Here is a 12,614-nt window from a genome sequence, read left to right as displayed (position 1 = left end):
CCAAGGCCTGGGTTAGCAAGCACCTGGCACACAGTAGGTGCTCAATAAGTAAGTGTTACTTGACTGAATAAAGGAGTGTCCTTGCCTTTGCAGGAGCCATCCCCTCCACCTGGAATGCTTCCCCTCTCCCGCCTGCTTTCCTAACCCCTGTAAGACTCAGCCCCAGCCTCTCCTCCGGGAAGCCCTCCCTGGTGAGCTGGGCTCTGAGCCCCTGGAGAGTGCTTGTTCTTGCCCCTCGGCTACTGCACTGCCTGATTTTAGGTGTAACTAGGCTTTGTGGCAGACAAAGACTGACGCGGAGATTAAGGCAGAAGAGAACAGGCCAGCTTTATTGGGTGACAGAGAGGGGAGGGAGTGCTCCATAGGCCCCGGGCCAGGCGAGCGCTGCCGGGGGAGTAGCCTGGGATGTGGGATGCAGTCACTTCTTCCACTCCTTCTTCTCATAGTCCCACCGGGAGGCCAGGCCTTGCACAGGGTTGCCCTTCATATCCAGGATGCGCTGGAGCTGCTTGGCCTTCCACTCATCCGTCAAGGTGATGGGCTTCTCCGGGAACACTGCAGGAAGGCATGGGGTAGGGACAGGGGCCACCCTCTCCCTCTGAGCCAAGGTCCCAGTGACAGGGTTAGGGTGCCCTGCATGGAGGAGCTCCCTCCACCCTGTCCGTCTCCCCATTAGACTTCCTAAGCTGCACTCCTCAGACTTCCGTGTTCTGATCCCAACTCTGCCTTCGATTCGCTGTGGGAACTGGGTCAAGGTCCTTCCCCTTCTGAGCCTCAGTTTCTTCGCCTGCTGTGTGGCCCAATGGTAATTAGGAGCGCTGGTTTGAAGTCTGGATTCAAATCCTAGATCTACCACTCTCTTGCTGTGTGACTTTGAACAAGTCACTTTATCTCTCGGAGCCTCAGTTTCCTTACCTGTCAAAACCAGGTCCTATCCACTAGGGTTGTGGGGATTAAACGAGTTACTATTTATAAAACGATTTGCATAATGTGGGACAGGTATTAAGCCCCTAATACATGGTAGCTATTCTAACCACAATTACTCAGTTTGTTCCCACTTATTGGGAGGAGTCCAGGAGGAGACAGTTTCTTTTACTTCCTGAAGGGGGTTGGGAGTAGGGGGTAGGAAAGAGACATTCACTTTAAAAACCAGGGGAGGCCCCGCCGGGTAGGTTGGTTGGTTGGACATCATCCTCGTGAGAACAAAAAGGTTGTGGGTTGGATTCCTGGTTGGGGCGCCTATGGGAGGCAGCTGATCTATGTTTCTCTCTCCTCCCCTCTCTCTAAAATCAATAAAAACATATCCTCAGGTGAGGATTTAAAAAGAAATCTGGTGAGGACAATGCCTAACCCAAAGGCTGAAGCACCCGTGGGGCATTTTAGGTGCCTTCACGTGTGGGGCAGGGAAGGGCTGGGACCACAGCGTCCAACACCACGCAAGTCTTACTGCACTTCCTGATCCGTCTGCCCCTGAGGCTGACTCAGCCTGCCTGCCTGCCACCCTGGTCCTTTATATCCCAGTGGGTGGGCAAGAAAGAAAAAATGTTTATGGGCACCTTTAAGTCCCACACAGTGAGCTAGATTAGAGTTTTTCCAAAGGCTCTCTCATTTCATTCTTATGCAAGGTAGGAACGCCCGTCACACTTTTACAATAGAATCAAGGTGAGGCCACTAGAGGCCAGCTGACTGCAGCTCTTCTTCAATATCCTCGCCCTTCTTCCCGAGCAGTGCTTCTCAACCCTGAGTGAGCATCACTCACCTGGAGGGCCGTGGAAACGCTGACTGCTGGGCTCCACCGTCAGTGTCTGACTCAGTAGATCCAGAGTGGGGCTGGAAATTTGTATTTCTAAGTTCCCACGTGAAGCTATTGGTCCAGGAACCACACTTTGAGAATCACCCTTTTATAGCAATAAATGGTCAGCTGGGTATATGACAACCCAGCTAAAGACTACATTTCCCAGTTTTCCTTGTGGCTAGATATGGTCAGATGATCGTTTCTAGCGAATAGAATGTGAGCAGAAGTGGTGTGTGCAACTTCTGCACCTTAAAAATGGGTGCCTCCTCCCTCCCCCTCTTCTTTACTGGGATGTAGGCTGATGGCTGGAGCAGGAGTAGCCTTCGTGTAGGTCAAGAAGAAAGCTACATGTGAAGGATGGCAGAGCAACAAGGCGCAAGAAGCTGACACTGTGAAGTCCCCGTAGCTCCCATGGCCTTTTTGCGAGACGGGAACAAAACCTTCACTTTGTTTAAGCTCGAGTATGTTGGGGACTCTGTCACAGCAGCTGAAACAATGTACTGAAAAATTCATGTTTGCCCGGCCAGCATGGCTCAGCGATTGAGCATCAAACCTATGAACCAGGAGGTCACGGTTCAATTCCCAGTCAGGGCATATGCCCCTGTTGCGGGCTCAATCCCCAGTTGGGGGGTGGAGGGGCGGGGGAGGGCGTGTGCAGAAAGCAGCCGATTAATGATTCTTTCTCATCATTGATGTATCTATAGTCCTTCCTTTCTGAAATCAATAAAAATATTTTTTTAAAAAAAACAAGAAAAATTCGTGCTTAATAACAGCCAGCTGGGATGTGCCTTCCTCTGGATGGCCCTCCAGGATTCCTTCTCTCTCTCCTTTGGGTTCTCACAGACCCTTGAACACACCTCACCCTAGCCACGTTTCCAGTGTTACAGTAAGGATATCGCTCATAACTACAGCTGGCCTACAGCTCTTTCTCATTCCAACCTCACAAGAGCCCTGAGGTGTGGGCACTATTATTCCCATTTTACAGATGGGGCAATTGAGGCCCAGAGAGGCAGAGTCCCTACATTCCCACTCAGACAGCTGTGCTCTGCCCTTCACCCTCCACCTCTCTGGGGGACTTTTCAAAATCTTGAGATGAGCTCTCTGATAAGAACTTGGCTGGTGGCTGTGGCCACAGGGCACGGCCCAGGGCAGCAGCCAGGTGAGATGCTGCCACTCACCGTAGACCCGCTGCCACCAAATAAGCAGAGCCGTGAATCCACAGAAGAAGAAGACACCGCCCATCACTGTCTTCCACTCGTTGGAGCGACGATTCATCTCCGCGAAGGTCTCATGGAACTGCAGCCGGTACACTGGGAGCAGGTAAGGGGTCGGGGAGGGCCTCAGGTGCGGCCCCCCAAGGGCCCCACGCCGACTCTAGGTCTGGGGATCTCCAGCCTCCCCCTCCCTGCAGCAGACGCTGACCATTCAGCAAATCCTTATCAAGCATCTAGAGTATGCAAAGCAGGCCAGGAACTGGTAGCCCAGGGCACTTCTGGTGGCCATAACTTGGGGTCACACATCCCCCCTGCCCCTCAAGGTCAGGCGCCTGCTCCCCCATCCACCTCACCTGCCTCTCTCTGCTCTGTCCCCTCACACCACTCAGTGATGCCAGAACCCTCCATGCTCCCCTGCTTCCATATCTATCCCCATGCTGTTCCCACTACCTAGCAGCACCCTCCTCCTCACCATTCAGGGCCAGCAGGAGTGTGCCTTCCTCTGGGCTCTCTCTCTCTCTCTCTCTCTCTCTCTCTCTCTCTCTCTCTCTCTCAGGTGCTCACAAACACGTGACCACACCTCACCTAGCCAGGCACCCTGCATTACAGCTACCGGGGTTGGTGTCAGTTCCCCCACTGGACGGGGAGCACTCTGATGGCGGGAACCAGCTGGGCGATTCACTCCTGTGTCCCCAGCATCCTCTGGCATCAGGCTATGCACAGTAATTGAGTGAATATCAAGAATGAACAGATGAATGAAATTCTCCCCTTGGTATGCGTTCAGGTGCGTGGGGGTTTCTGGCTGTTGTGGGTGGGGGCTCGCCCGTCCCACTGCTCCCTGATGGGCCCTTCTTTGCAAAGCCACCGCCAGCCCGCTCTCCCCAGCCGGTCCCACCCTGAGACCTACAGGCCACCTTCTCGGCGTGGCTCAGCTGGGTCCAGCTGCCCTTCTCCTTCTCCTTCAGGGCCCGCTGCTCGGCGTTGAGCTCCGTGCAGAAGGGCTCGTCCGGCATGGGGTAGGAGCGCTGGGCATGGTAATTGGTGTAGGGGGTCATCTTCCCCTTGCTGTGGGCTGTGGGTACAAGGAAGGAGCTGAATTCAGGCTGCCCCTGGGACATTCCAGCACTAACCATAATATTAATAGAGAGGGTTGGGCCTAGCCGGTTTGGCTCGGTGGATAGAGCCTCAGCCTGCGGACTGACAGGTCCCGGGTTCGATTCCGGTCAAGGGCATGTGCCTTGGTTGCGGACACATCCCCAGTAGGAGGTGTGCAGGAGGCAGCTGATTGGTGTTTCTTTCTCATCAATGTTTCTAACTCTCTATTCCTCTCCCTTCCTTTCTGTAAAAAATCAATAATATATATATTTTTAAAAATAGAGAGGGTTGCATTTATTGAGCACTTACTGTGTGCCAGGAGCCATTCTAAGGCCTTCAGGTAAGTTGACTCATTTACTCCGCATCACTCTGAGCCAGGTGATGCTGTTAACTCCATTTTACAGATGAAGAAACTGAGCAGCTAAAATTCACAGAACCAGAAGGACCAGGGCCAGGGCTGCGATTCAGCCCCCCCCTGGCTTCCAATCCTGTGTTCTCTGGGAGGATCCGAGGTAAAGAGGGCAAGTCGGGCAGAGGCAATGGTGAGCAAAGGCTCATGAGGGGAACCTGAGGTGACAGGTGTGAAAGTGCTCTGCAAACTGTAAAACAATATCCATATGCCTTTACTTGTTTATTTGTTTAATAATCAATTTTTATTGATTTCAGAGAGGAAGGGAGAGGTAGAAACATCAATGATGAGAGGGAATCATTGATCAGCTGCCTCCTGCAGGCCCCCTCCTGGAGATCAAGCCTGCAACCTGGGCATGTGCCCCTGACTGGAATCAAACCCGGGACCCTTCAGTCCTCAGACCGACACTCTATATACCTTTAATAGGGATCAGGGGCACGGCTTTGGAGTCAGTTGGGTTTGAAACTCAGTGCCTCCCCAGCCCAGTTCCAACCAGCCCCTTTACCGCACTGTGCTTCACTGTACTGGCACACAGTAGGTGCGCCGTAAATTGTACTGATAAACAGAGAGGTTGGTTTACTGCTGGCCTCCATTCCTGGATGCCCTCCCTGATGGCTAAGTCTTCAAGGGCTCCACTCAAGTGTCCAGAAAAAAGGCTGGGCACCCGGAGAGTCTCAACAAAGCTTCTACTTACCGTCACCAGAGAGGCCCACAGGACGGCACTGGTACCACCTTGGTGCCAGGAGAGCCTGGGAACTGCTTTGAGCAGGAGTCTGGCTCTTTGAATATCTAGGCCTCTGGGCCACAGTTCGTTCATCTGAGAAATGGAGATAACAGCACAGCCTCCACCTCACGTGGTTGTTGGGAAGTCTAGATGTGTTAATCTGTATAAAATATTTATCACAGCTAGGGCTACATAGTAAGGGCTCAATAAATGTTATTTATTTATAAATAAGTAAAATCAGAAAGGCCCTCTGCTAGCTGGCTGCAGTCTCTCCTGCTGTAGGCATCTTCGGACTGGAGGCCCCAGGTTCTGTCAGCACCTCCACCTCAGGACACAAAGGCCTCAGGGCCTCAAGTTTAGGGGTCCGGCCCAGAGGAAGCTTGGGATGCAGGAGCTCCATTTCCTGGACCCAGGAGTGGGATTGTGGGAGATGGTTCTGGGTAGACCCAGCATGGAAGGGACAGAGCAGCCCGCGGACAGCACTCCGGCCCCTTGCCTTGGAGTTAGGCAAGGGAGGAGGGTGTCCAGGTCTTACCAGTGTCTCCCGCGTTGTGTATCCCTCGAATTCCAAGTCCTCGCTTCTTCGGCACCAACCTCCGGGCAGCTCTGAAGAACATCTGGGGGGTGTATGTGAATGAGCCCACACATTGCCCTCTGACCCTACCCCTTAGGGCCTAGGCAGAGAAACCATTTTCACAGGTGTGTGGGGGGGTGGGGGTGGGGGGAAAGCTTCTAGGATTTCAACGTCTCCCTCAGGCCCCTGGCCCTTCTAAATTTGTCTGGTATCCCCATGGGGGTAAATAGGGGTCCAAGACATTTGGATCTCCCCCCGGGACCTCAATTCCCCATCTGAGAAGTGGGAGGAGGCTTAATTCTTAAGGCAGGGTCTGAATAGTTTGGGGCTGGGGGCCTGGGTCCTACTTCCTGCCCCAGCTCAGCCTGGCCAGGTTGTTTGCCCCCCAGAAGAGATGGGGTGGGAGTCCAGGTAGGGAGGAAGCGGGTCCAGGGCTACCTCTCTTCCCTCAGGCCATCTGCCACCATCTCTGCCAGACAGCCTGCCCCCCCTTTCCCTCCCTAATTGGCTGCCTACGTGCGGGAGAGCCTGCTCTGCTGGATCCAGTGGAGGAGGGGGACAGGATGAGCCCAACCCCCCATGGGGTGGGGAGTCTCAGGGACTGACATTCCATGGGGGTGGGGAGGGACTTTAGAGGAGGACAAGGACCAAAATGGTCAGAGAGAGGAAAAGGAGCACACATCTGGAGAGGGTAATGGGGCATTCATTTCTGAAAAGAGAAAGAGCCTCCCACATTTGGGAGGGGGCACCCAATAATTATGAAGGAGTATACCGTGTGTGGTAAGTGGGAGAGGGCCCCCCATTTGGGAAGGAAGGGCTCCCCATCAGTGCTAAGTGGGTGGGAGAGCCCCACCTATGGGGAAAGGGAAGGAGTAATCTGCATTTGGGGAAAGACATGGCACCCCGTATGCGAACAAAGGATAATTCCCCAGAACCCCCTCCCCCTCTTCCATGGCAGGGACCACATGGAGGAGTCCAAGTCACATTCCCCACTCTCCCCAAGCCAGGGCTCTCCCAACCACTTACCGCCCAGCTCTGCTGCAGGAGAGACCCAGGTCTGCTGAGCGAGTAATGGAGAATGAGCTGCAGAGGGACTGGAGCTCAGACGCCCTCCCCTGGGCCCGCCCCAAGCCTTTCCCAAGGCCGCCCGCCCCTGCCCCTGCGTGGGAACGTCCTGCCCCAGAGGGGCGTGGGAGCGCCCAGCTCACCTCCCAGAGGGCTCCGGAGCCACAGCCTGGGGAGAGGGACTGCAGAGTGTCTCGCCGCCTACGGGAGTCCTGCCTCTAGATCCCAAGCTGACTGCACCCCAGGGAACAGCTGGCGGTGTGTCCTGGCTGACCCAGCCTCCAGTTGGGTAGTTCCAAGAGCTGGATCTTCCTGCCTCCGCACCTTTGTTCATTGCTGTTCCTTCCACATAGATGCTCTCTTAGGGCCTTTGCAGACCCAAGTCAAACGCCAGCTTTCCAACCCAGACCCAATGCCTCCTCTCCAGGAAGCCCACAATTTTCTAGAATCTGGAAGCTGGCCTGTGGTGTACTATTTCACTCCCACACCCCCATCCCCAATGAGAGGTGAAAAAAGCCTCCCTGTGGGGTTCAAATCATAGCTGTGGCCTTCAACATGTGGCCTAACCTCTCCGAGTGCCTGTTTTCTTTTCTAAAAAAAGGATTTAATGATAGTTTCTACCTCACATGGCTGTTGTAAAGATTAAGTCAATAGAAAAGCATCAAATACATTTATTCAAGAACTAGAGGCTCGGTGCATGAAATTTGTGCACTGGGAGGGGGTCCCTCAGCCCGGCCTGTGCCCGCTCACAGTCCAGGACCCCTCGCTCCTTACCGCCCGCCTGCTCACTGCTCCTTAATGCTTGACTCGCTGCTCCTTGCTTAGCACTGCTGCGGAGGCGGGAGAGGCTCCCATCACTGCCACTGCGCTCACCAGCCCTGAGCCTGGCTTCTGGCTGAGTGGTGCTCCTCCTGTGGGAGCGTACTGACCACCAGGGGGCAGCTCCTGCATTGAGCGTCTGCCCCCTGGTGGTCAGTGTGCATCATAGGGACTGGTCGTTCTGGTCCTTCTGCCTTAAGGGTCACTTAGGCTTTGATTATATAGATTATTTATTAAAACCTATTACAGCTGGCACTTATTATCGATTGTCTACCAGTTTAAGAAAGAGAGCCAAACAAAACCAAACACAATCTCTACCCTTATAGGGCTTACAATCCAGTTCCAAGCAGAGAAAAAGGCTTGTGCAAGGGCCCAAGAGCAGAAAAACACAGGTGTGTTCAAAGAACAGAGAAAGGTGATCTTGGCCAGCATGTAATGGGCAAAGGGGAGAGTTGGAGTGGGGTTGGACCACAAAGCAGGGCCTCAGAGGCCATGGTATGGATCTTAGATTTTATTTTATAAAGAAGAATGGTCACCCTAGCTGGTTTGGCTCAGTGGATAGAGCACCAGCCTGCAGACTGAAGGGTCCCAGGTTTGATTCCAGCCAAGGGCATATGCCCAGGTTTCCGGCTCGATCCCCAGTAGGGGGCGTGCAAGAGGCAGCCAATCCAATCCATGATTCTCTCTCATTGTTGATGTGTCTGTCTCTCTCCCTCTCCCTTTCTCTCTGAAATCAATAAAAATATATTTTAGAAAAAGAAGAAGGAGAAGGAAGGTCACCAAAGGTAAGTAGGGGAGTGATACGGTTAAATGGAACAGAGCATGAGTTAAATAAATGTGTTCTGGGGTTGTTAGAATACTGATGGTGGACTAAAGCTGTGGTCACTGCTGTGACCTGGGACCAGAGGTTTCTAGGTCTCCCAGCCCTGGGCCCATGAGGTGTGCCCAGTGCTCACCCATCCTTCAGGGTTTCTGTAGCCCAGTGAGGCCATAAGGACACACTCCAGCCAATGTCTGGAGTAGGAGCTTCCTTAGTCCCCAGGGGGGCAGATAAGCCTACAAGAACAGGGACTCGGGAAGGTGATAGAGAAACCCTAGAGTGGGCAGGATGGATGAATCTCCATCCTGGACTTTAGCAGGAACAGACACAAAGCTGTCAGAGGCAGTGTGGGAATTTCCTGAACCTCCAAAAGACCCCCCAGCCCCCGGGACCAGCCTTCCTTACTCCTGGGAGCGGCTCCTCCCCTGCTGCAGGACTAAGGGAATTACAGATTTGAGGGACACCCAAGAAGACCACCCACCTGGCCTCTTGGATGCTGACTAGTGTCCTGAAGAATGCAAGGGCAGACCCTTCTTCAGGCAACCTGGGGAGAGCTCGCCTGGAGTCAAAGTTTTCCAAGGACAGGCGGTGCTGGTTGCACTGGAGTGAGTGGCTCTATTGCTGCCGAGCTGAGCTGGTGGCCAAATGGGCCGTAGTTTCCCCATCCCTCAGAGGGCCTCCCAAGGGAAGGCATTTGGGGATGGAGACCCTCTGTTCCGCCCCACCCTCTCCCACCCTCGCCCCTGTGGGAACTTCCGGCTGTCCAGACTGAAGATGTGGGGCGACGCTGTGATAAGGGACATCTGTTGGGGAAGCTGGCCCCAGGGCTGAGGGGGATGGGATGGAGGCAGGCCGGGTGGCTCAAGGTTGATATAGGGTAGAACAACCGCCTGTGAGGCAATGTGGAGCCGTTTCTGGAGGTCCTGAACCTGGGAATTGTCAGTCTCCCATAAGGCAGGTCTCTCGGGAGTTCTGGGGCCAGTAACAGGAGTCTTCCCCCCGAAATCTTGTTGGGCACAGAGGGGAGGGAGCTCTGATTGGGGCATTACAGGCCACGCACCGCTAAGGCTGGGGTTGCGTAAATGTGGATGCAGACTGACACTGCGGAAAAAGAAGGGACAGTGTGTTAGAGGAATCTGCCCCTCTCCCACTGGCCCTGCGGTGTGACCCTCCAGCTCTGACTCACTTGATCAGATCCTAGATTCTGCCCATAAAGACCTTGGCCACGGCCTCAGCATCCAGCCGGTAGGACCCGCTTCCCCACCCCCCTCCTCGGGCCCCGTCGCCCAGAGGGGATACTGAGAAAGACCTAGACCTCATGCAGGACCCGAAAGGAGAGGTGATGAACAGAGTGGCCGCTCTGGAGCCCCGAGAGCCGGGTGAATTTGGGACCTCCAGTCTGAGCCGGGCCGATACGTGAGGGGCGGGGCCAGAGATGACGGGTTGTCAATCTGGGATCGAGGGGCGGGGAAAGGTAGGAGTGGGCGAGGCTTACCCTTGGGGCGGGGACGGCCGTGTAAGAGCGGGACCAGGGTACAGCCGGGAAACCCGGCGCGGAAGGGGTGGGGCCAGTCGGTGGGGGCGGGGCTGGTGAGCAGGAGGCGTGGTCAGGCTCGGGCGTGGGGCCCACCGCTCACTCCTGGGACTCCGGCTGACGCGGATTTGGCCTGCGGGGCCACGGGCAGGACCAGCACGAGGGTGCGCAGGCAGCAGCGCAGGCTCAGAGGACTTCGAGCGAAGATCCGTAGCTCCAGGGGCCAGTTCAGAAAGCGCTTCTGCAACTGTGGACAGGCGGGCGGGTCAGAACCAAACGCCGAACCGGGGACAATCTCTAACGGCGGGTTCCCCGGCCCTGGGAACGACCCGGTAGCTGGCTCAGGGGCAGGTGGACGCCTTGGGCTGACTATCGCTGGGACCGGACTGGACCCGGGGGCCTGGAAGGTAGAAACCTCCTTCGGGCAGGTCTGATCTCTCTGCATCGATCCGGCCCCAGGACAGACGCCCTCGGAGGAGGGGAGGCTGCGGTGGCAGCCCGGGCAGCAACGGCGACCTTCCCTCACCTGGGGCACGAAATGCGCGAAGCTCGGGTGTTCAGCCAGAAGGGGAATCCCTTGCAGAGCTGTAAGGACCTTGTTTCGGTCCGAGCCCTCGGCTGTCATTCAGGACTCCTTAGCCCCGCCCCCAAGGCGTCCCTGGTCCCACCCACAAGAGGCCTTTGTTCGAGGTCCTGACACCTGCCGGGTCCCGCGTCTCCTCCTTCCTTTCCCGGCCTCGAGGTCCCAGCATCCTTCCGGCCCCTCGGACAGTCGCTGCGTCCCCTTCCCGCTGGGCTCCATCTAGCGGTCCGGCGCCCCGCCGTCTCAGCCCCGCCCTGTCCTGTCAGCTATCCGGCCCCGCCCGACGGCTGGCCTCGCCCCTTCCCTGCAGGTTCCTCCTCTATCGCTCAGCCTGGTCCGCCCCTGGCCCTGTCAGTCCATCGGGCCCCGTCTTCACAGCCTGCTAAACCTTCCCTCTGGTCCCGCCCCGCACGGCGACCGCCCGTCCCCCCCTCACTGTGGTCCAGGCGGGGCTCCAGTCCCAGATCCCCCGCAGCCGCGCCCACCTCGTCAGTCACTCAGTCCCCGCGGGGCAGCGCGGTGCGGCCCGCAAGCTCTGACGGGTGGTGGTGGGGGGGGGGGGGGGCTTGGAGCTGCCCGGCGGGTACCCGAACTCTCCGCGAGTGGGGAGAAGGGCTGTGAGAGTGAGGGCTTCGTGGGAACTCGATGCCGAAGCTGGGCCCCGGGAGGCCCAAGTCTGGGATTCTATTCCCAGCTCTAGCCTCTGGTTTCAATCCATGGCCTTGGTTTCCCTGTCTCTGTTGTGCCAATCCAATGCTCTGCTCCCATCGGCAGCAACAGCACGAGGGAACAGTCCGACTTGGCAAAGGGCTGAAGCCCTGGGATCCGGGAGTTGGGGGGTGCAGGGGGTCAGATCAGTTCTGGGGTAGGCACTGGCCCTTTCAGGTAACGCTGTAGGGCTAACCTGGAATGGTCTGCTTCAGGTCTTCCAGGACTTTCTGTAGTGGCAGGGGAGGTGTGAGGGACCCTGGCCAAGCCCCTAGCCGGGGGCCTTCTCTTCTCTAGGACACAACTGGCGCATGACCTGGGGCTGTATCCCCCTGATGTGGCTCAGGAAACTTATCAGTAACTGTGGCCTCAACAATACCCCAATTCCACATGCTCTTCTTACAATGTGACCTTCGCACTCCCGCCATCAAAGAGTGGGATCTGTGACTCCACTCCTTGAACCTTCGCTGGGAGGAAATAAATCTAGACTGATTAGAACATGCTGAAAGGGATGCTAAGTGACCTCCGAAGCTAGGTCATAAAAATGCTATATACTCTCTTGGGACATTCTTAGAACCATGCCCAGAGGAAGCCAAATTAGCCCACATGGAGAGAACATCCAGAGAGGTCATACGTACATGTTTTGTCTGGCTACTAGACCAGCTGAGGTACCATCCTCAACTTCGAGACATGTACATCTCCAGATGACCCCAGCCACTAGCCACTCAAGTCCCCCTCAGCCACCAAGTCTTCCCAGCTGAGGATCCAGACATTGTGGAGCAGAGACAAGTCATCCCTGCTGTGCTCTTTCTGAATTCCTGACCCACAGAATCCTCAGCAGCAGGTTAGAGCATCATCCTGATGTGCCAAGGTTGCGGGTTCAATCCCCAGTCAGGGCACATACAAGAATCAACTAAAGAATGCATAAGTAAGTGGAACAACAAATCAATGTTTCTCTTTCTCCCTTCCTGTCTGTAAAATCAACAAACAAATAAAGAACACACAAATTACAGCTCAAATATGATCTCCTCAGAGATACTTTACCTGACCCCTATGGAAAGTGCTCTCCCTAATCAGTCTAGATTTATTTTCTTCTCAGCACTTTTCATTTTCCAAAATTACACACATGGACATTCGCAGCCTTCTTGGCCTGAGTGCTCTACATTCCAAGACTAGTCACTCAGATCCCTCCACTTCCAGGCTGGGATGAAGTGGGATCTGGTTGTGCAATGGACTGAATGTCTGTGTTCCCTCAACACTGGTGTGTTGATCCT

The 12,614-nt window shown here is 55.4% G+C and overlaps 1 protein-coding gene across 4 annotated transcripts; it reads right to left on the bottom strand.

Annotated features, from left to right (window-relative positions):
• Positions 1-308: 308 nt before the first annotated feature.
• Positions 309-10,863, bottom strand: COX4I2 (cytochrome c oxidase subunit 4I2). Of its 4 annotated transcripts, none has more exons than XM_079784128.1 (6): positions 10,754-10,863; positions 10,011-10,296; positions 5,773-5,854; positions 3,917-4,081; positions 2,974-3,105; positions 309-555 (listed from the first exon to the last, which is right to left on the bottom strand). In XM_079784128.1, exons 3-6 carry the CDS (start codon positions 5,852-5,854, stop codon positions 419-421), a joined length of 516 nt encoding a protein of 171 aa, XP_079640254.1. In that variant the 5' UTR covers positions 10,011-10,296; positions 10,754-10,863; the 3' UTR covers positions 309-418. The 4 variants fall into 4 exon arrangements, with proteins under 4 accessions (XP_079640254.1, XP_079640255.1, XP_079640256.1 ...); XM_079784129.1 differs by having other exon boundaries at positions 10,576-10,797; XM_079784130.1 differs by lacking the exons at positions 10,011-10,296; positions 10,754-10,863 and adding an exon at positions 7,020-7,085.
• Between the last annotated feature and the right edge of the window lie 1,751 nt (positions 10,864-12,614).

This window comes from Cnephaeus nilssonii (assembly GCF_951640355.1).
Source record: "Cnephaeus nilssonii genome assembly, chromosome: 11".
In the NCBI taxonomy this organism is placed as follows: Eukaryota; Metazoa; Chordata; class Mammalia; order Chiroptera; family Vespertilionidae; genus Cnephaeus; species Cnephaeus nilssonii.
Note: the sequence above shows the minus strand (reverse complement) of the source record. Positions and strands in the feature narration are given on the sequence as shown.